This window comes from Eurypyga helias, unplaced genomic scaffold, assembly GCF_000690775.1.
Source record: "Eurypyga helias isolate BGI_N326 unplaced genomic scaffold, ASM69077v1 scaffold43068, whole genome shotgun sequence".
Classification (NCBI taxonomy): domain Eukaryota; kingdom Metazoa; phylum Chordata; class Aves; order Eurypygiformes; family Eurypygidae; genus Eurypyga; species Eurypyga helias.
In genome coordinates this window covers 1-22023 of record NW_010265802.1, presented here as the reverse complement: position 1 = coordinate 22023, position 22023 = coordinate 1, and the positions used below count along the sequence as shown (strand labels likewise).

The following is a 22023-nucleotide window of genomic DNA, read 5'->3' as shown; positions in this document are numbered from 1 at the left end:
TCAGATTTTCTTTTGCTTTGACTCACTGATCAAGTATTTACTTAATGGAACATTTGGAAAAAAAAATAAATAGAAGAACAGCCACATAAATCAGGATCTCTAAAAGCATTGGCAGGGAGCATTTCCCTTCCTATGCCTTGCCTCTCTCAATCAGGCCACTCAAACGGCCAGTGATCGTCTCTGACATTACAACAGTGACTGCCGCACAAGCAGACTCAAACAATGACGTGGGAACTGCCACAGGCAGCAATCACAGAATCACTAAGGTTGGAAAAGACCTAACAGATCATCCAGTCCAACCATCACCCCAACACTACCGTACCCACTAGACCATGTCCTCAAGCACCACATCTACACGTTCCGTGAACCCCTCCAGGGATGGGGACTCCACCACTTCCTTGGGCAGCCTGTTCCAGTGCCTGACCACTCTTTCAGTGAAGAAGTTTTTCCTACCATCTAATCTAAACCTCCCCTGATGCAACTTGAGGCCATTTCCTCTTCTCCTATCACCAGATACCCAGGACAACAGAGCAGCACCCACCTCCCTACACCCTCCTTTCAGGGAGCTGTAGAGAGCGATCTCCCCTCAGCCTCCTCTTCTTCAGGCTAAACACCCCCAGCTCCCTCAGCCGCTCATCAGACTTGTTCTCCAGACCCTCCACCAGCTTTGCCACCCTTCTCTGGACTTGCTCCAGCATCTCTGTGTCCTTCTTGTAGTGAGGGGCCCAAAACTGAAGACAGAACTCAAGGTGCAACCTCACCAGTGCTGAACGATCCCTGGCGATGATATGCTACTTCTCACTTACAAGGAAATTCACAGTACAGCAGTACATGAACAGCAAAATTCCTACCTACCTCTGCCTGCAGTGCAGGGCAGGTTAATTCAACCCACTAATTTTTTAGAAGTGATTTAGTTCTTTCTAAAACAACTCTATAGCTAAGCATTGAATTTAATTTTTAACAGTTTATTGTATTGACAAACATGGAGTGACGTATCTTTCCTCACTAAATGATTTTTTATTCGTGGTTTGTGCAACTCTGAGTTGAGATGGAAGCTGGAGTCATTAGAACAGTATTTTGTAATTGTTTTCTAACAACCAGTAAATTATATTAGAATTTCTATAAATACATGGAAAAGCTTAACCAAAACACAGTATTTGAAACTAACAGATCCAGCAAACAAAGACAATATTAACTGTAGTTAAGGATATAAAGCAGTTGGGTTTGGATCACATGTGCTCTTCAGCATGTAAAAAATCAGTAGATCAGACTTTCACATCTGTTTTTATTCACAGACCACAAGACAAAAACCCCTTTCCTCCTTCTGTTTTGAATGAGCTTCTCAACTCCGAATTACCTAGTTTCTGAATTAGGTAAGATCAGACAACTAAAATGGAGTTGTTCACTCTAGTGCTTAGTCAGAGACCTCCATCAAGGCAGGGGTTTTACTTTCTCTTAAACATTGGCAGGAAAAAGCATACTGCCTGCCCTTTTAATTCCATGTAAGTTATCTTATTAGACCATTCGAAGCTTAGTTCTTAGTACAGATGGTCATAAATATACATTAAATCACAACATTTTATTTTAAACCATATAATTTAACATAATAAAATATTAATAATTACAATAAATTTTCATCCATCCTGCTCCAGTGGCTTTTGGTTTTGCAGTGGAAAACCAGGCTTGCCAGCTAATTAATCCTTATGATTGACTGTAGTTATTGTCATAGATTTTTAAAGCCAGCAGAGACCACTGTGGACATTATTGTCTTACAACATGCTACGTAACAGCTCAACTGACCTCATCCAACAAACTTCTTCCCCACGTTGATTCTCCTGTATCACTATCAAGTCATCTCATGGATAAAGCAAATAGCTCAAGCATCTTAACTATCCGTGATTAGGCCTGTTTTCCACATCTTTCATGATTCTGGGTACTGTTTCCCAAGTATTTTCCAAATGTCAACATCCTTTTGGAAATGCAGATTTTACACCAAGATACTGAACCAGAACATGAGACTCAAACAATACGTGAAGAGGCAATAACTTTTCCATCATCCTCTCCGTTATTCCCTTGCCCACATAGTCCCATTCTGTGTGATAGCTGTGGCAGTGGGAGCTGCTGGCTAACTGCAGTTACTCCCTTAGAGCTTCTTAGTGTCACTTCATACATCTGGGAATACTTCAGTGACTAATTTTTAGCAAAGAATTAATTACTTCGTATTGGACTATAAATGGCTGTATACATTTGTTGATATAGCTGCCTTCCCATAATAGTTTTTGCTATTTATAATTCACTAGGCTGCTAATAGGTTCACACTTTCAAAATCTGGGAAATGCATATGCAGAGGAGAAGAGATTTGTTCAATGGACACAGTGTAGTAGTCAGAGCTACACTTGGCTTAAAACAAAGGAATCTTGGCTCTCACTTCCATGTTCAGGTTACTGAATACACTGCTCAAGTAAATGAGCTTGTAATAATCACTTCAAGCCCTTCATCTGTCTAAGTGCAAATGAAGAAGAAACAGCACAAAGATGCCGCATCAGCAAATTGGACTGGTACCTACTGCAGCCATGACGTTCATTTTACTGGTAAAATAAAGAACCAAACACCTTGTGTTTGCCCTCAGTTTTTGCTGAGAGGGCAAAAAGGGCCATCGGTCATTACCTTTCCACTGCTGAGCTGAAGCTTGTGTACTCACTCGTCGGATTCAGTGTTTGCCCTTGAACTGGTGCGGGCTGCATTTGGCACTCTGCTTTTAGATCAATATATAACCCAGGAGTAATCTTATCTGGCAGGAACAGGGATATTGGGGGGAGGGGGAGGAACACAACCTCAAGAGGTGAGGAGAGCAGCTCTTCTAAATGTTAATGGGTTAAGAATAGAAAGGTCAAATGCCTGCCTTATCAGAAGGCCCCGTGTGCAAACAGGCACCAAGCTGCAGCAATCAGAGCAGAAGCTGGGTATAAATGTCAGGAGTTAGTTACTGGAGCTGTAAACACCGAAAGCAGAATGGCAGATCTGGGGAACCTCCCATGACACTTCTGGTTAATACAGGTCACTGGGAGAGTCCAACTGCCAAGACTGGCTGGAGATTACTCGAGTATTAGAGCTGCTGTGGAGCCAGAGATCACCTGAGCTGTGAGAAGGCCCCAGCCATGGCACTGTGCAAGGACACTGCGAGTGTCAACAGAACGAGCCACTGTAGGAGGAGGTCCTAATGCATTTTTAGCTCTGTTCTAATTAATCTTCTTACTGGCATCCAAGGAAAGAGGCCAAAAGTTGCGTCACACTGGACAGTAATCTTCTTGCAGGTACAAGCAATGAATTTGAAGCAACATCAAAGTGTACCAACATGTGCTGGTGTGTAGCGTTACCCCGCTGGGAAGAGTATCGCGTGGGACCTACTGTTTGCCAGTGCTTTCAGTCTGGCACCCTTTGCCCACAATAAGTTGCCAATAAAATTAATCAACCAACAGATTCCCATTCTCAGAAAAGATGGGCAGTGAGCGGCCACGTTTGAGAAGACTGCTGTTCCCTCTCTCCTGGTATAGGCGTTGCCCAGGAGATGACTACCTGAGTCTGGGAAACAGATACAGGATAGCTACCTGGCATGGTTCCCTCCTTGCTGCAGAACAAAGAGCACCACTCTGCTCCCAGCTGTAAAAGACTATCAAAGGATAGGGTTGATTACCAGTTAAAACACTATGAAGGAATAATAACTACAAATAAAGCAAGACTAAATATATTTTGTCCCACAGAAGGGATAAACAGGGTTTGTGCTCATAGCTCAGAGATCATATTCTAACCATTAAATAGCTACTTTAATTGGTGAAGGTAGGGTTACATTTAAAAAAAAAACCAGAAATGCACTCATATGAAGCCATTGCTCTCTGACAGACGATTTTAGCTTAGTGCGTTCATGTTCTTCTCCACAAAGTGACTACTCTGCAGTTAACCAGGCTGGCCTCTAACCCCAGCCACAGGGAAGATCATCATAACCTACTTAAATTTGCAGGCTGTACCCTTGATGCAGCAGAGCTCCCAAATGGGCACAAACGGCTTATTTCCTACACCAGCATTACTCGGCATCTGTTTATCCTGCAGTCTTCTGCAAGCATCTGTTCATTCGCTGACACACAAGCACTGCTCTTCTGCATTACCAACCTCATTTTCAGTCTAGAATCTCTCCAGTTCATTCATTTGAAAAAGCAGAGATCTACGCAGCAGACATTTTTCATACACAAGGCATTACTGAGCGCTATTAACAGATGCTGTTTCAACCCAGGAGCGACTGTATTTTCAGTGACAGCTCTGATACGCTAATGACTTGTGATGTTTTCTGGCCTCTTTTGGGGAAGAAAAAGCCTTTACAGAAATGTAGGATTTTACCCTTTTTATTCACAGCAAGAAGGAGCAAACTTATCTATCCTAAGAGTCACATCCCAAAAGCTTCAAAGACATAATATACATTCTGGAGAGCCACTAAAGGAGAGAAGGAGTCTTTTCCATCTCTCACTTCTTGAGCTAAGAGTTGAATTAAACTTAGTTCAGTTTAAGGAGTAAGGAATACAACCCAAGTCTTCCAGCAACATAGTGACATTTTCTGAGTTGCTACGAATTTGAATGAAGTAATTTGTCATCTCTGAATGAAATGATTCTCCTACAACCCCTTCTGTTCTCGTTATGCAGAAGGCAGTTTTCAAAAAGCTGCCTCGGCTCGGATGTTTATTGTGTGTACCTGTCTGCTTGCTACAAGTCCTCTCTCTCTGCCTCTCAGTCTGACATGCACTGTCATTTTCTTGGCTCTCAGACACAGATGCGAACAGTGTAAGAGCACAAAGGTATTGCAGAAACACCAACTTTCTTCATCCCTCTTTGACACATTCGTATTAAAGAGACGATTATATGAGCACATTTATTGCAGCTGAGACTCTTGAAAGATTCAAAGGCATTGGACAACTACAATGTACTGCCTAACACGACATTAAAATCAAGTCTGGGAGCGACTGTATGCAATTTTCTGACCTATATTATTTCTATGCTGTCATCAGTTTGAGACATTTGATACGCTGCTCGTTGGTTTAAATCCTAGAATGGCATTTGAATTTTTACCATAATAAACTTTCTCAACAGACTTTGCATTTTCATTATTCTGTCCCATATAAGCCACAAGGGTATTTTTCCTCCCTAAATGTCCAATTTGCAGGGAATGGTTGTGAAACTCCATTATTTCCAGGAATTGCTGGCAACCTACTGCTGTCTGTTCTCAGTATTGCCTGTATTTTCCTTGTTCAGCTTTAAAAGCCAAACTTGGTTTGCAAAAATGTCTGGGTTTCTCGATGCCAGAACTGAATAAAGAATATAACAGGACAGAATTAGATGGTTTTATTATGCTGAAGAGCCATTAACTCACATTAAAGTCTGAAAAACAACAAGAGTATAAAACTGGAAATAAACGCTCAGCCTTAAATCCTATTACTCAGCATTTTTCCTAGACAGTACCAATAGCCTTTCTAAGCTCTATCACCCTTACCTGATTCCTACAATCAAAACAAAGTAGTTTGGGGTGTTTTTAAGTTTTAAGTGCCTGGATTTTCATTATTCAGTGAAACGGACACAATCTGTAAAGAAAGGCAGCCTGAATTCTCCAACATGTGTGATGTCTGCCACAACAGGCAGAGGTCAAGAACACTGACATCTATGCTCAGTTGCTCAGGAAAGGAACACACTTCAGGGTATACAGTCAAGAAAGCTGGACGATGTGAAAAAGATTCTGCATTATTCAAATCTTTTATCAGTCATGATTGTCCAAAAGTTATAATGGAAAATTCCCCATCTAAAGGTTATCTGCAGGACCACACTGTGATCTAGCCCCACATGGCAGTGGCTTCAGAGAAAGCAAGGGATTTACTCCAAATTTACTTTGGCAGGGCCAAGATTAGAATCTGACCACATGCAAACAAAAACCAAACAGTGCTACAGGCTGTAAGAACAATCATCAGTAGACGGGTGTAAAAACAATGAAGATCTCAGTGATTCTGATGCACTTCAGTGACTGAAAAGATTCCAGCCCTATTGTTCCTCCTCTCCAAAATATCTTTGACTTCATTCTGTGTTCCTGAGGCATCCTGACAGACAGTCCTAAAAACGTATCTAACAAAGTCACAACTGCCTGAGCTTCTTCACCTAAATATTCTCTCGTAGTCAGTTTGGGAAAGCCATAAGGCATGGGGAGAGCTTTGGGAGAGGAGGAAATTGACCATCCACAGTGTCAACCGAGTTCATTCCTAAATGCAAACCACATTAGGCTGTCGAGCACGATAATAAAAACCTGCTGACCTAGTTTCCTGCAGAACAAAATCCTCTGTCTTCCCTCCTCCTGTGCCAAACCTAAATCAGATCCCCTTCTTTGGAGAAAGAAATTAACCCTTTGACTGGCAAGGAAAACTCTAATAATGATCCTTAACACTTCTACAGCATGAGAATAGTATGTTATCAGTAACTGGTCCATCCCCACAGCTCTGCAAAAGGCAGGGGTATGAGAGGATGAAAGTAAAACACAGAGAAGGTCAGAGACCTTAGCAGAGCAGCAGAGAACTTAAAAAATTTCTCTTCCTACCAAAGGATTTTGAAGTGTGAAACTCTGCGCTCTAACCACTTTGCCTGGTAACCTTCTACATTTGCTCTATGAAAATATAAAACCTTCATGATGTGGCAAAAAAAATCACAGCACAGCTCAGCTTTTTGAAAAACAGCATCAAACTGCTCAAGAAAGGACTATTGTTCTTCCCAAATTTTGCAATGTCAACTTGCAAGTCCATTTCTGGTAGATGAGAGCTGACTGTATTCATTCCAAGTGTTTGGTGAAAGCATTCACTTTTAATGGCTTCACTTCCTCAGTGATGCAATGTTTCATTTGAAGGGATGCCTGGGGGAACTTCAGAATGGACAGAGAATGCCAAAATAACAGGGCATGTCACAACAAACTCAGCCAAGAAAAGACTAATGGGAATTCTCTTGCTGTAGGATGCTTCAAAAGGCTGCCCTGGATCATGCTGCTGCAGAGCAGCACCCCACTGCAGTCTGCTAGAAGCATTTGGGGAGCCGCAGATTGTGGACTGGTGGGAGCACCTCTGCAGGTCCACACTGATCCTGTCAACTGTGGAGGAGCGTTCAATCATCTGTCGAATAGGGTTTTATTGATGGAAGGAGCAGAGATAACAAATGCTGTGCCTAACGGCCATACAGCTTTACAAGCAGTCTGTGCCTAACTGCTATACAGCTTTACAAGCAGTCTTTTACAACGCGGTGGCCAAAGTGCAAGCTGCGAGTGGAGCTGCTAACAGAGCTCTGTACTGCAGCCAGAACTTTCACCATCGTTCTAAGAAAGAAGACCCTGTAAATGTAAATGTAAATGTAAATGTAAATACAGTTTCACTGTGCCTTGCTCCTTTAGGAGCTGCAATGGCTTTGCCTGCATCCAGACAGTACCCCAGGACCTGAAACCTCTCCTTTTCCACGTGCTCCATTGGCACCTGTCACACAAAGTGCACACCCAAGTTCCTGAGAAGCTAGCAAATAGAAATCTCTGTACAGCCAAGTTGGAGAGCCTCTGCTACAGAATGCAGCCAAGTTTGTTAACATACTGTGGAGAAAAGACCGAAACAGGAAAGTGAGAACTAGCAGATATGCTAGTGGTACCATTCTACCCGTGAAGAAGTTGCCGTCTCTGCCACTTTGTCAGTCTGCAGGGAAGCTGTTAAGAGAGTACAGGCATACAGAGCAAAGACAGTGCTCAATATCGTGTACCAGTGTACCCTTCAGGCAGTTTGGAAGTAAAGAACCAAGAACCTGGATTAGATGGCTCTGCAGAGGTTGTCATAACTATGTCTATTCTCTGGATGCTGCATCTTCACAGGTAAACTCCATAAAAGCTTCTGCTCCAGCTTTGAAATGAGGAAGACAAAAGTCTGAGTTCTCACAGACTTATTACTAACACTGGTCAGGGTTAGAAATGTGATGATGGAAAAAGAGCATCTTATTCATCATATCTGCTCCCTGAGGGGTTATGAGTTGTAGATGCTTATTTTATTGACACAAGTTTTAACTTCTATTGTCTTGCAGAGGAAGAGCAGGCTGAATTCAATTCTGGCTCACACATGATCTGCAATTCTAGCCAAATCCCAGCCACACAACTTTTATTACTGGGAGGATGTCAGAGGCAAAAGACACAGCTGGATATTCAGATCCCAGACTGAGTTTTGCTGTGCTGGCAGTTGGACAAACAAGCTTTTGATTTGTATGTAAACAGCCAATCTGAACTGGAAGGTCATTAAGAGAAAACACATTGCACACAACAGCCATTGTGCGTTGTTTTCCCAACTTTCCCCATACTAACTTCTTTTTTAAAGAAGACTTTGTCTGCTCTTGTTGACTGTTTCAATGACAATTTCTAGTCCTACTGAAGCCAGTGGCCAACCCCCGCTGATTTTGATGGCACTAGAAGGTGGCTCTCAGGATAGAAAAAATAAATGTCCAAGATTCTACAGCTCCAGTTCTACCACCTATGCGGAAGAAGTGGGTTGATGTAGACTCCACTGAGTCTTCACAGTGTCTGCAGTTTAAACATTGCTATCCCTATGAAAAATAAAATATTTCAACCAACATGAAAGTAACTAACCTCCTTTTATTACTCAAGAACAATGTCCACAAAGCAAATATTTTTTTTTCCTATCCCGACACAGTCTTTTTATATAAAAAAAGACAGAAAGGTCCCCACTGAATGCCCTGCAATTATTTTTAGGGAGAGATGAAATCCTTGGGAATTTCCTTCACGCCATGGTCTTATCCCAAAGGCCCCAAGGACACCCTACTTCTGCACCAACTCAACCCTTTGAGCGTGCCACAGAAGGGGTTGTATCCTACTTAACCCTCAGGCACTGTATGCACTGCTTCCTATGTTCTCTTACTAGCAGCCAACATAGGAGATTCTTCTGATTTCAACAGGAATTTGGAAAACAAACTCAAGAAATGAGGATTATATCGCTGGCACTCAGCAAGACAACACATCATGGCATTTAAAGTAGCCCAACAGCCTTTGACATTATGTCTGGTAATTGGAAACATTCTGTCCTTAATGAGCCTAATAAAGGCCTTGCTCCCAAGGCTCAGATATTGATTATTCCATAAATTTTCTAGTGACTGAACTGGCAAAGTGAGATGAAGAGAACAGGAATAAACCAACAACTGGTTTTAATGTCACAAGGTCCCTGGACACACTGAAATTTCTTGTCTCCCAGAGACTGAGGAAACTTGGGAGAAGTTGCTGCAATTACCTCCAACTAAGGTGTGAGTACAGACACTCAATGGCTGCAGGAGCTACCTACTACACCCAGGATCCTGACCTTTAAGGAAAACAGGAATTGAGGTAAATGCCCTTCTCTAGACTGAATCCCAAAGGGGAGTTTGGCCAAGAAAGGCTGCAAACCCCTTCCTCTGTTTTCCAGCACAGTAATTACCTGACATGCAGAAAATTAAGTCCATTGCAGACGCAACTTGATGTTTCCAAACTATGTCACAGCCTCAGATCTCACAGATTTATTTTAACTGACACACTCGACATTTTGTACTGTAGCTACAATTAAAATAAGATTATGAGAACACACAAAGAAACCACACAGTTCTTGTGAACAAGGCGTTAACGCCTAGTCCATTATTGTGAGAAGGCTTTTTAGAGTGTTCCCAGTAGAAATGGGAATACATTTTCCTTGAGTAAGCTGGGAGGAATGCAACAACAAGAAACAAGCTGAATCTCTGCTAGATTTTTTTGTTTGTTTCTTCTCTTTGATTAACTTAGTGTGACTATTTGATATAACTGTTACTCTAAGGAGAAGAGTTGACCATCTTCTCTGATAAAAGCCTTCGGTCTGTCTACCATTAACAGCACGGTGTTTGCAGCGGCAGGTTAAAAGGAGTGACTAACAGAGGTGTTGCTGGGCTACCATCGCAGGGAACTTTTCAGGGGGCAAAGGGGAAACGCCTGTCATTCTCCATTAGTTCCTCAGGGTGTCTGCTGGCAAAACACAGTGCATTGTTCCACTGTGTAACTGGCAAAATAAATAGGTTGTTACAGTTTGTCATGTTTAAAAGGGGACTCTTGGGTATAACTGCTGAAAATAGCTTTAATCTAATGACCGCATCTGTCTATAGCTTACTAGCATCATGAAGACAGTCCATCTGAGATATTTTAATATGAAACCCTGAATTTTAAACTGGAAACCAGCAAACCCAAGACAGTTCCTTCCGCATGGACACCGAATTGCTCAGTGTATCTGCTTGTGTCACCAGGAGACAGCAGACCTGGGGCATGAACCACCCACAAATTCAGGATGGCTCGTTGAAGCTTTCTTTGCTCCAAAGAAGATGCCTGTCTTTAACATATGTGGGGCACTTTTAAAAAACGTTATTAAAAGAATAGTAAAAGTAATTTCTGAAGGTATGAACTAAGAAAGAACCAAAAACCCACGTCTAGTGGATTTCCCTGTTCCAATGCTCAGCCCTAGCCAGTTTTCCCAGAGTCCTGAAACACAGCTATCATGCACAGCCTTATTACTTTTCTAACTACCAGCTTACCAGTGCTGATGTTTTTTAAGTTGAATGAAACTTGCATCAGCTCTGGGGGATGGCTGGGATCCTAGTCTCCTATTTTGTGTTTTGAGATGAGTATTTCTTAGTATCTGCTAAAATAATCTTGAGCGTTAAATTATAAATCTCAATGCTTAGTATTTTGATTCCATTTCCATAAACACATTTTGTCCTTGAGCAGTACTCCTTCACTTCCTCCAGCACTTACTCAGAGTCCTTGGCTTCTCTGGCCAGACTCTTGCCCTTAATCAAACCCTGCTGTGACTTCACTGACGTGGTTTGACAGGTCTCTGTTGACATCTGAAGGAGAATCCTTGAACGTTTGGAAAAGGAGCATTGCTTATGGCTCTACAGAGGTAATCTGGGGGACATGCCCCTTTAGCACTGAAAGGATCATTTTCCCTTTCACCACAGACCTTTCCCCCTTTTTGTACAGCAAGAAAGTTAATTGTGCTAGAAAGCTGAGAAAGGACCTGGGAAGCCCCAGGGAAGCAAAAGGGCAGATTTCCTTATTGAGGAAAATATCTAACTTAGGACAAAATAGCTAAACCTAACTGAGTGCAACACAAGCCTTTGTTTCAGAAAGCAGCTTTCCCGGGGGGCAGAGAGACATCTCAATCCCCCGAAGAATTGCCTTTTAAATTATTGCATAGAGCAACACTTATAAAAGCAGAAGCCAGAAGGCAGACTTTGATATAATCCTTTTTACAAAGTGTTCTGATGTCCTAAAATATCAGCATGAGCTGCCATGCGGTAAACCTTTTGGAAAAATTATCTGTTTATTTAGAAATGTAAATGAAAACAGGTGGCCAAAAAGTTTGTCTTCTCAGAAAGAAAACAATTTATATTTCAAGAATTACACCAAACAGAAGTGAAATTTGGCTACAGTGATTGCATAAACATCACCCACCTGACTGACAAAGGCTTCACGCCTCTCTGTAATGGTAAAGCCTGTTAGTATTCAGGATGATTAGGAGTATGTTTGATTCAAAAGATGTAGGTTGATTTCCCTGTAACACACTGACTGTGTGACCAATTTACAGCTAAGATTTTCTGTCCCACCAATGCCATTCTCAATTAAAGAAAATTCTGCAAATATATAAAACTTTTACAGTGTTGCTGGGATAAGTAAGATGAAGAGAATCCCACCACTCACTACTGAAATATGCAGCTCTTCTAGAATAAAGCATGGCAGCAATTTCAATCAGCACATAGATCACCTCTTTAGAATTAGCAGTAAAATAAAATGTCAAACTATAATACCACGTGGAACTTAGGAAAACAAAATGTATCTAATTACCACAATTGCTTCATCAAAATTCAAAACTATTCAATACATGAGACCAGGAAAAGAAGAAACACTGGGGAATAATATCACCTTTCTGATCACAAACTTAAGATAAATAAATTTTTCTAAAATCCGATTCAGCAAGATGACACAGGTCTGCAAATGAGTCAGAAACTGGTATGAAATCACTGAAGTCGCTTTGCCACCAGACTTGACTAAGGCCAGGATTTTCTCTCCAGGGATTTTTTCTCCCGGTGCCCTCAGTTCTCAGGCAAGCTTCAACTGCTGTACATATGCTCACTCTCTATCTTGCATCTTCAGCTTTTGTGCACTCAGCACCCTGCATTCAAATCAATAACGCCAGCAACGAACCACCTCCATACAGTAAAACTGAACTGGATCAATGGGATATACTTCTCAACTGTCTGTATATATGTTTCTAAATTCTGATACAAAGGTTCAAATTTCCAGTTACATATTTCGTCCTCTGAAGGGTCTGAGTGTTTTTATATCTTTCTGATCATCGCAATCAGACACATTATTGTTCAAGGATATTATTTTTCCTGTGACCTTATAGACTCACTTCTCTAACACGGGGAGCTTGTGGAAGGAAGTTTGTTAGAAGTTAAACACGAGGAAGCGCAATAAAGCCTATTTACCTTGTAGGGGGCAAACCCAAGCCCAACAGCAAAGAATTATTACATGGAAAAAAAAAAAAATCATTTGAGCCTCTCTGCAGCCTCATAAAAACCCTACAGATAGCCTGCAATTCTGCATGAGCAGACGTCCTCTCTCCTGTGCATTGTCCAATCACAGCCCTTTTGCACTTAAGTGAAATAACAGTAATTAAAAGTGAATGGAGTGCAATTTCCATGAAAACTTGGAAAGAGATGTAACATTATTTGCAGTAGCCTTTGTACCGTGAATGGACAATTTTCTAGTTTACGCAAATCTCAGCCATTATTTTCTTTGCAGTGCAAACTTGAGCCAAATATTTTCTGTCATATTAAAGACACAAATAGTCAGTTTTAATTTCTGTCCCCTACAACCATGCACAAAAGCTTCCAAAGCTACAGTAAAATGTCTGATATTTATCTTTCTAATAAAGAATAATCTAGGATTCCTTTTTCTGGTTCTCTTCAGAAAGTGAAAACAGCTTAGAAAACATCTCCTGTTTACGTGCAATGCTATGGAGCAGTAGGCAGCCAGGGCATTGGCAGATGTGTCCAGTGTTAATGGGACCTTAACTAACGCTTAAGATGAGATCAATTAGATACTAACTCCTGGTCTTCCATGACAGACAGCTTTCTAGCTGAGGAGCGTGTATACACAGATTAAATACTTAAACATAGCTTTCTCGGCTATAAGTAAAATCCCAAGAAAGAACACTGACAGGTCCAAAACCATGGCAGTGACTCGTGACCTGGTAACTGGTTTTGGAAACTAGAGCACCTTCATTTCACTTTGTTCTTAGGACCAGACAGAGCAACAACCCAGAAAACGTGTAACAGTGCCACATCGAAGAACAGCACCCAAAGCAGCTCTTACATGAAGATTTTTCCTATTCACATTGCTACTGAAGTATTATTTTCTGCATCCTATGAAGGGAAGGAAAGAGAAACCAGCTCCATGTTTTATGGTACTGCAGGACTCGCTTTTTACTTGTTTACAAGCTCTCTTCTTGCTAAGCTGAATTGTGTCTTTGCTACACACCTTGAGTGCAAATCAGTTAGTCAGACTGGTTCCTCTCAAGATGAGGGAGTTCTGCCCCACTCTGCAAGCTCTCATGTCCTTTATGCGGATCATTTGCCCACACATTCCCAGAGCAATGTAAACTTTAAGCTAAATCTGGCAGCAGAGTCTAACACATGCCACAAGAACAGCAGAACTGTTGTGGAAATGGAAGTCCCTTTTTGTTTACAGTGCAGCCAAACGCTTTATAAATGAGACCCTTCTGCCACCACAGAAATGTCCAGCATCTGATTTACCTACTATTTTAGACACATCATTATAGCACATTCATCAGCTGAGTTAGTCACTGCTTGCATTAGAAGTATCTCTACCACTCATATTTTAGCTATGCTCATCTCACCTTCCCTGCAGAGCTGTAGAACTACACCAGCCTTTGTGAAAATTCAGCTGGTATCATGGCCCAGTAGATCAATTATCTCTCATCTTTACAGCTACAAAAAGTTCATTGTTGCAGCACATAAGATGATAAAAATGTACCAAAAGCACAGGGTTTACATTATCATTTATATCGTTAATGAAATTACTTTTACCTTACATGAGTTTCAGACCCCACTCTCCTGCTCCTCCCCCCTCAGCTGAATAATTGTCACAGTACAGATATTAACTCTGGACAATACAAGTCCTAGTTCCGAGCTGGGCTGCTCCCAGTATGAAGCCTCATGTGGGAATGGTAGAAAAAGTGGCACTGTAACATTTTTCTGTCTTAAAAGCAGATGTTCAGTTGGTGTAGTTTTGGAGCTATGATAATTACATGACAGCTCAGAGGACACCTCTGCAAATCTGGTGCCTGACCTGTACTTTTCACAAGTAAGAAGAGTCCAGTGCTTTAATCTACAATAGTGTGGAAAAGGCCGTCTGCTCACCTGCAGTAACTGGGTGCTGCATGGTGATGCATGTCCCTTTCCAGTCCTAGACATGACCTCTACAACACAGAACTTTTCTGTGGGAGGTTCATGAGGATCTCCAAGCTGAAATGTGGGACCATATTTGGGCAGAAAATTTGAGTTTTCTTTAACTGAGGTAACAAACACATTAACAACATCAAACACCTACTGAAGAATCAGTGCGAAGCAGTTGTCTGACAGAAACCAAACTAGTCCTGCCCTAGGAATCCTGGCTATACTTGAGAGAGTCATTGTTTAAGGCAAGGAACTGCTTAATAAGGAATTGGTCTTCAACAGGGTTTTCGTCATAGACTGACTGACTGAAGCTGTTGCTTTACAGTTCACACACAATTCAAAATGACACACTGATGTTATACCTGCCTGGCCAAGTGAGATGACAGAGCAAGTCCACCACCTTGCTTTTCAGCTGTATTTCCCCTTTTATATCTTGAAAATTCTACTCACTCACTTGTAGATCATGCAAAGAAAGGAAGCAGCATGACTCAGCTCCACACTACAATGGCTGGAGCAGATCCAGACCTAGCAATCCTTTGGGCTTTCCTTACCAAAATACAAGCCTGCAGCTTGGATAATGTAAAGCATCCAGCATTTGTGTAAGAATTGTTAGATGGGCAGCATGCCAGCTGCAGTCCTTAAGCAATGTGCTAGTTCTTTACACTGATGGAAAATTATTTTCTGAAAAGTTAGGAAGGGAGCAAGAAAAGCCAAAGGCCTCTGATCTTAAACAGTGCCTACAGCAGACAAAACGCTGAAGAGGAACAGCCTCCTGAACTGTATTTCATAGACATGAATTTGCATGGAAATCTAGTGGTAGATAACATTTTATAGTGAGTTTCACATCATGCCATACTGGCAAATATTTTTGTATAATCTGTAAATTACAGAAGTCACAACAGAGACATAAGAAAGCTACTAACTTTAAGGAATCCAGGAACTTAGAGTAAATTTCAAGAACACTGAGTCCCGGTTCTTTGCCTAAACCACTAGGGAATAGTACTCTAAAAATTAGCTACTCTAAAAATTCATTGTCATCTAGAAATTATTCCTGATCCTCTACCATTTTGCTAACACCTCATTCACAGATGTTTTCCATATAAAGGATCCACAGGTGAGTTATCATGGAGTAAATAACGTCCTGTAAACACACTTAACTTCACTGTGTAAATAAGCCTTGAGCAAAATTCAGCAAGAACTTCACTTCAGTTCACTCCCTGAATGCACAAAAAAGTTAGACGATTTGATGGTTATCTTATAGTAATCTAACCTCAGAGATAATGATCTGAAATCTAAACCCATTTCTCAGAACAATGTTGTACATTCTAGTTCATGCCCAGAAGCTCTGGGCAATAGGGTGAATCTGTCCTCTCAGGCTCTGGAGGAAATCACATATCAGTCATTACTCAGATAAATATGTGTAATACTAGTAAGGAAAGTAATAAAGAGGCATGATCCAAGCTATTTCTCTGAAATGGCCTTCACCTTCCTACAGAGCAAACTGAAGTATTACTTGCAAAAAGCAGATACTCTGGACCGTGGACGCTGGGGGATGCCTGAGCAGTACCAGGAAAACTGCATCACATACTAACCAACCTCATGTCGCATTAGAAGACAGGCCAGTAGGGTTCTGGGCTCTGTGTTAAATTTCAAAAGATGGTTCATTGAGCAGATTTTATGCTTCGCAAAGCTTAGCAGCTTTTTTTCCTTATCCCCCTGCAAAATGTTTTGGGCATTGTCATATGACTGTACTACAAAACTTGAAGTTATCCAAAAGCAGTTCATGAGAAGTGAACGGAAACATCTCTCTTCATTCCAAAGGAAAAACAACTTCTATGCTGTTTTCCTAAGTGAGCTGAAAACTTGGAGAGAAACCTAAAGCTAAAAAAAGCAAAGAACTCAAGAAGATTCATATTCTGGACTGTGGTTTCTGCTGCCTTAGCTCAAGGGAAAATATGTTCATGGGAAAAAGGCCTGCCTGGAGCCAGATATTTTTCAACTCTGACTTTTCCAGTTGGCGTGGCTTTAAATCAGTATGTTGCTATTAAAGTTATTTCTTCATAAACAAAAATATTCTTTATGGATTGTATGATAGCTGTTTACGATTGAAACAACTACTTGTACCATGTTTCCTATCAACCGGTATCTAGTTCAGCTCCTATTAACCCTAGATAAGACAGCGATCAGGCAATTTAAGAGGCCTTTAAAGAGGTTAGTTCTGAGTTTCACTGATTCAAAGAGCTGAATCACCTTCCCAGAAGACAGTTTCTGAATTAATCCCAACGCACAGAAGCGCCAGCTTTATCACCTACCTTTGTATCTACAAACAACTAAAGAAAACAACATCGTGCCTTAGAAAAACACAAATCTTGTACGGCTTAATTTGAAAAAAACCCTTCCTGTCATGTTATTATGGACTGTCTTTAATACTGCAATTCACTCTTGTTTTTAGCCAGGACTAAAGCAGATTATAAATACAATAGAATTCCACACTCACCCTGTGAAGACTATCCTGCACACAAACCTGCCACAGGCAATTCAGAGAATTTTTAATTGTATAACACTGCAACAAGTGGGACAAAATGTGATTGTGTTGCCCAAACACACTGTGCCACGCCCCAGCAAGTATGGTTATCCTTATTCTAAATGCTGTACCAACACATCTTACCTAGAGATTATGATCCCCCTTAGACACGTGAATTGTCTTCTGCATTATTAAAGAGTTAACAAAAATATCTAATAGGGTTGTCTTTTGAGATTCCTCCAGACTTTCAGAACGACACAGTATGCTTTTGATCAACTTTAAAGTGAACTTCACCCCGTTTTAAAACTGCAGTGAAATTATGGTGTATGTGAAAACCACTTACCTGTGATCAACGACTGTTACATCGGAAGCAGGAATCCCCAGAAGAAAACAACTCTCTTCCAGTTCTTTCTTACGAACCTCTCCTTGATTGTAATAGTTTCCTGAAAACAGCAAACACAGATTAGGTTAGCTCGGAATGAATTCCTCTTTTCTTTCTTGGTGAGCATCGCACATTAAATAAAAGGGCATCATCTGAGGAACAGGTACATTGCTGGGGACAAGCTCCATGGCTTTTCCCTGAGCTAAGCACAGCTCAGCTCAGGGTAAAACACAGGCAAAGTTCTGCCCACCTTGACTACATTCCTCGTGGTACCCACTCCGTGCGGCTTGCACCGTTCGTAAGCTTATTTGGCAAGGACATCAGAAATTGCTGTGTTTAATCAGATCAGTGGTCCAAACAGTCCCGTCTCCTCCTGAAAGTGGCCAAACTTAAATGCTTCTGCCAAAGAGACAGGAAATCTTCCAAACAATTCTGGCAGAGACTGCTTGGGAAATTGCTTCCAACTACCTGTTTGATCAGCAAATGTCTTATACTTTGAAGCATCACAATTTCTAGCTCTTCCGCGTTTTTGTTTGGGCTTTTTGTTTTATTTTGGTATATGCCTAATCCCCTTCTGAATCCTAATCCCCTTGGTGTTATTTTACCAAGATTTACTATCTCTTTTGGCGAATTCCATACGCTGAGGATGCTTTTGTGGGGAGGGAAAAAGTCTTCTAATACGCATATACATGGCCTAACTGCTGACACTTCTGTGAATGGAAGTCATCAATATACTACAAAACAATTAAGCAAGATCTTTTCATAAACACAGGAGAAACTGCCTTTGCAGTGAGGTGACAAAAAGTTGTTACGGTTGGCAAATTTCCAGGTTGTCTGTGTGTGAGAGGTTAGTGGGATCTTCGTCCGCTCTTTAAAACACAAGTATTCGTAACAAATCAGTATCAAATAATCTCCTTAGGAAGGGCCAAAGAGTCACTCCTTCACCATTAGACATGCTGCCCTTCACTCGCTCCTGCGCTCTCACAGCACAGGCCAACCGAGCCAAGCCCAACAGCAGGTCCAAAGTACTTTGAAGAGAACTGTTGAGGTAACAGAAGGAAAGCCTGTCCCGAGCAGCATTCTTTAAGTGATTAAAGTTTATAGTATATTCTGGGCCACTTCTAATGAGCAGTAATTGTCATGTAACACTAGGATACAGTGATGGGACTAAAAGGATTTGAAGAAATGAGGAATCCCATCATAACAATCTCTGGACACAAAAGATTTCTCTGAGGTCTGCATCATTCACAGAAGAAAATCTGGCAGAAACTAATACAGCAAGATGGCAAAGAACTTAACAGAACCAAAAGAAGAGAGAAAAACCTAATTCAGATACGGCATTTGGGAAAAGTTGTAACAGACTGAGACCAACAACTAGCAGGGAAATGGGCTCCATTATCTTAAAACACTGCCTCCTCCTCCGCTGAATTATTTTCTTCTCATCTTGCCATGACATTCCCTTACTTTTTCTTGGCATCAGCCACGCGAAGTCCATGCCAGAGCCACGATGGCCCCTTCCAAAATGTTGCCCTGTGCAGGGCAGTACTTGCAACCCAATTTTAACTTTGAAGCAATAAAATGAAAAAAATACAGCTGAGCATTAATGTATGATTCAAGTCTGTAGTCAGCTGTCTTGAATTACCCCAGAACTTTTTATTGTTGTGGGTGTGAGTCATCTAAATCTAGCATTTCTCTCAAGCGGTGCTGCAATCTGAGCCATCACCAGCAAGCTTTGTAAAATTTTCAAAGGGGGAAAGAATAATGAGAAAAAAAAGCCTTCTTGCAGCCTGTGAGTGAATGGTTTTAGGAGACTATGACAATGATTATCTGTGGGTTTGCCGAGGAACATGTCAGCTTGGCAGTCTGCACCTTAGATTGCAGGTTCCATCTTCAGCAAAATAATTTAATGACTGTTTAAACCTATCTTCTGCTGCAATGCAGTGTACTGTCTGGCTGCAGGTGATATTTTATCCAAATAGTACCACTGTTCTCAAAATACCTAACTTGTACTGAACTCATCCGCGTTCCACAGCCTGAGAAACGTGTCAGGACATCAGGAATATGTAAACGCTAGCAAGAAAAAATGGGCAGCTATCAAGAGTAGCAACAGCTGAATAGCTGATGCTGCTGGACCCTATCCATGCAGCACTCACAATAGAGTGCCAGCTACTACAGAGAGCAAAGCACGTTTAAACAGAGTTATTATTTCAACTGAAGATTATTCAGTGTGGAAAAGACCAGGTTTTTGGTTTTGGTTTTTTTCAGTGCTGTAGCTGTAATTAATTTCTAAGTCATTTTGATTGATATCTGAAAACTGCAAGTATGATGGTTTCTAAGTAATGATTTTGCCTCAGTGTTACAATTTGCAGTCTTTGATCAACTCACTTGTCATTATCAATCATACAAACAATGAGAGGATGAACCATCTGAATTGCCCAAAGGACTAATAAGAGGCACAGAAAATTCTAACAGGAATCTATCTAGTTATCTAATAGGCAGCTCCATGAATGTACTCTCCTATACATACTGCTGGTTCTGTTACGAAGACAGCAAGAGAGAACATAGAAAGCAGTGTCAAACACTGAATGTTTCACGTCACTCAATTACGTGTAAAGGAAAAAGAAAATTTAACAAAACAAACAGAAACACAACACTTATTTGGAAAGTTCTCTAATAGCAGAAGTGTGTTAGTCCCCCAAACTGAAATGGCAGAGTTGCACTTCAGTAATCTCTCCATAACTGTGAAAAAGCCAAATGGTATCCACAGACCTTTGTCCCTCAGCAAAGACAACTGAAAACTCTGCACTAAATCTTGAATGGGAGGTACAGAACGATCAGTAAAGCCATTACACTGCTGGACTTCAACAATGGCTTAATCCCTGTCTTCTCACCTAGATGGTTTGTTATGACAAAAAGCTTTGAGAACAATGACCAGAAAAGTTGGCAGTGAACTAGCTGGAGCTTTCAAAACCACAGAGGGCCCTTTTCCCAAATGTAAGCAGCAGCAGTGTAAGATGTTACATAGTTTGTAGCCTAAAATAATCCTCTCAACAAACATAAAAAGAATCTTCAGACTTCACTGCAGGCTCATGAATCCTGGTGTAGCAGTATGGTCTGAAAGATCTATAAAATTAGGTTGTTTCTTACACACAAAAAACTAAACAATGTAATAACTGATTAGGTATCAGTTCTGTAGAAAAAAGAAAGAAAGAAAAAAAAAACCCCAAAACCTGGAGCTTTAGTAGATGACGAGAAGAACAGGGGACAAAGTGGCACGTGCTGTGAAAAATTCTTGTCCTGGCAAACAGTGGAGCCTATGAGAATCTTTCCATTGTATTCAACCCCAGAAAGGCCTCAGCGGGAGTACTGCTTCCAGTTTTTGATCACTGCACTTCAAAAAGATATGAACCAACTGGAAGAGTCCAAAGGAGAGCAATGAGAATGATCAGAGGTTTAGAAAACATGATTTATGAGGAAAGATTACAAGAAATCGGGTTGTTTAGTCTGGAGAAGATAAGACGGAAGAGGCAGATAACAGCCTTAAAATATGTAGGAGCTGCTACAAAGGAATATTCTGATTTCCACGCTCATGGCAGATAGGAAAAATAAACAAACGAGCTTAAATTACACCAATGACTCAGAAAAAAGTGATTTGAAGAAAAGCTAATGCAGCACTGATAGAGACTGCACAGGCTGAGGAACCTCCCTGGAGGTTCTGAAGAACATTTGTCTGCAGCAGATGAAGACACATTGATGCTGCCTTTGGGTCGTCTGATGGACAAATATGACCTCGGGTTCCCTTCAGCGCTATTTTTCCTTGATTGGACTCTTGTGCAACTGTTATTTTTAGATGTGTTACAGCAAATGTATGACATTAAAACTGGATCATTCGAGCAAGTCCTCTACAAGACGACAGAATTACAAGGAGGTGAAGAAAGGCTGTGTAAACAGTGCCTTTTTACAACCTACTGATGCTTCTGCACAGTTTTAAAGTACCTCAGTGCTGCAACACGAGACTGGATTGTGAAAACTGCGCAAGGTTCAGATATAGAGGAAGATTTTACTAACGATCGCAGCTGCTGAAACTCTGCAGAAAGTAACATTTCGCCCCAAGCTGCCACATGCGGCACTCTCCGGGGAGCACAGGATGTCACGACAGTGCGCCATGACCCAGAACTGTGCCATCGAACCACAGATGGATGGCACAGCACCTCCTCCACAGCGCAGGTATTACACGGCGGTGCCACACTGTCATGGCGGCACAGGCCTACATGGCCGTGAGTTCAGGACAACGATGACATCATGTGTGGCATCACGGTGACATCACATACTATGTCACAGCAGAGTGAAGTCGCCCCACAGCACAGCCACTGCTCGTTTCTCCGAGGCACTAACACATCGTGACAGCCCGGCGCTTACGTCACAACCCAGCGCTGACGTCACTGCGCGAGGCCACACACGAGAAGACATCACGGTGGCCTTCCCATGACGTCACGGGCAGGAAGCCCGGCCTCTCGGGACAGGCGCGGGT

The 22023-nt window shown here is 41.5% G+C and overlaps 1 protein-coding gene across 1 annotated transcript in view; it reads right to left on the bottom strand.

Annotated features, from left to right (window-relative positions):
• The window catches only part of PIGL (phosphatidylinositol glycan anchor biosynthesis, class L), a gene marked incomplete at its 5' end in the record, with an annotated part of 55675 nt that extends 38118 nt beyond the window's left edge, over positions 1-17557 (bottom strand). The window contains one exon of the mRNA XM_010156864.1: positions 17454-17557. Coding sequence (XP_010155166.1) covers positions 17454-17557 — 104 coding nt within the window. The remainder of the gene's footprint in view (positions 1-17453) is intronic.
• Between the last annotated feature and the right edge of the window lie 4466 nt (positions 17558-22023).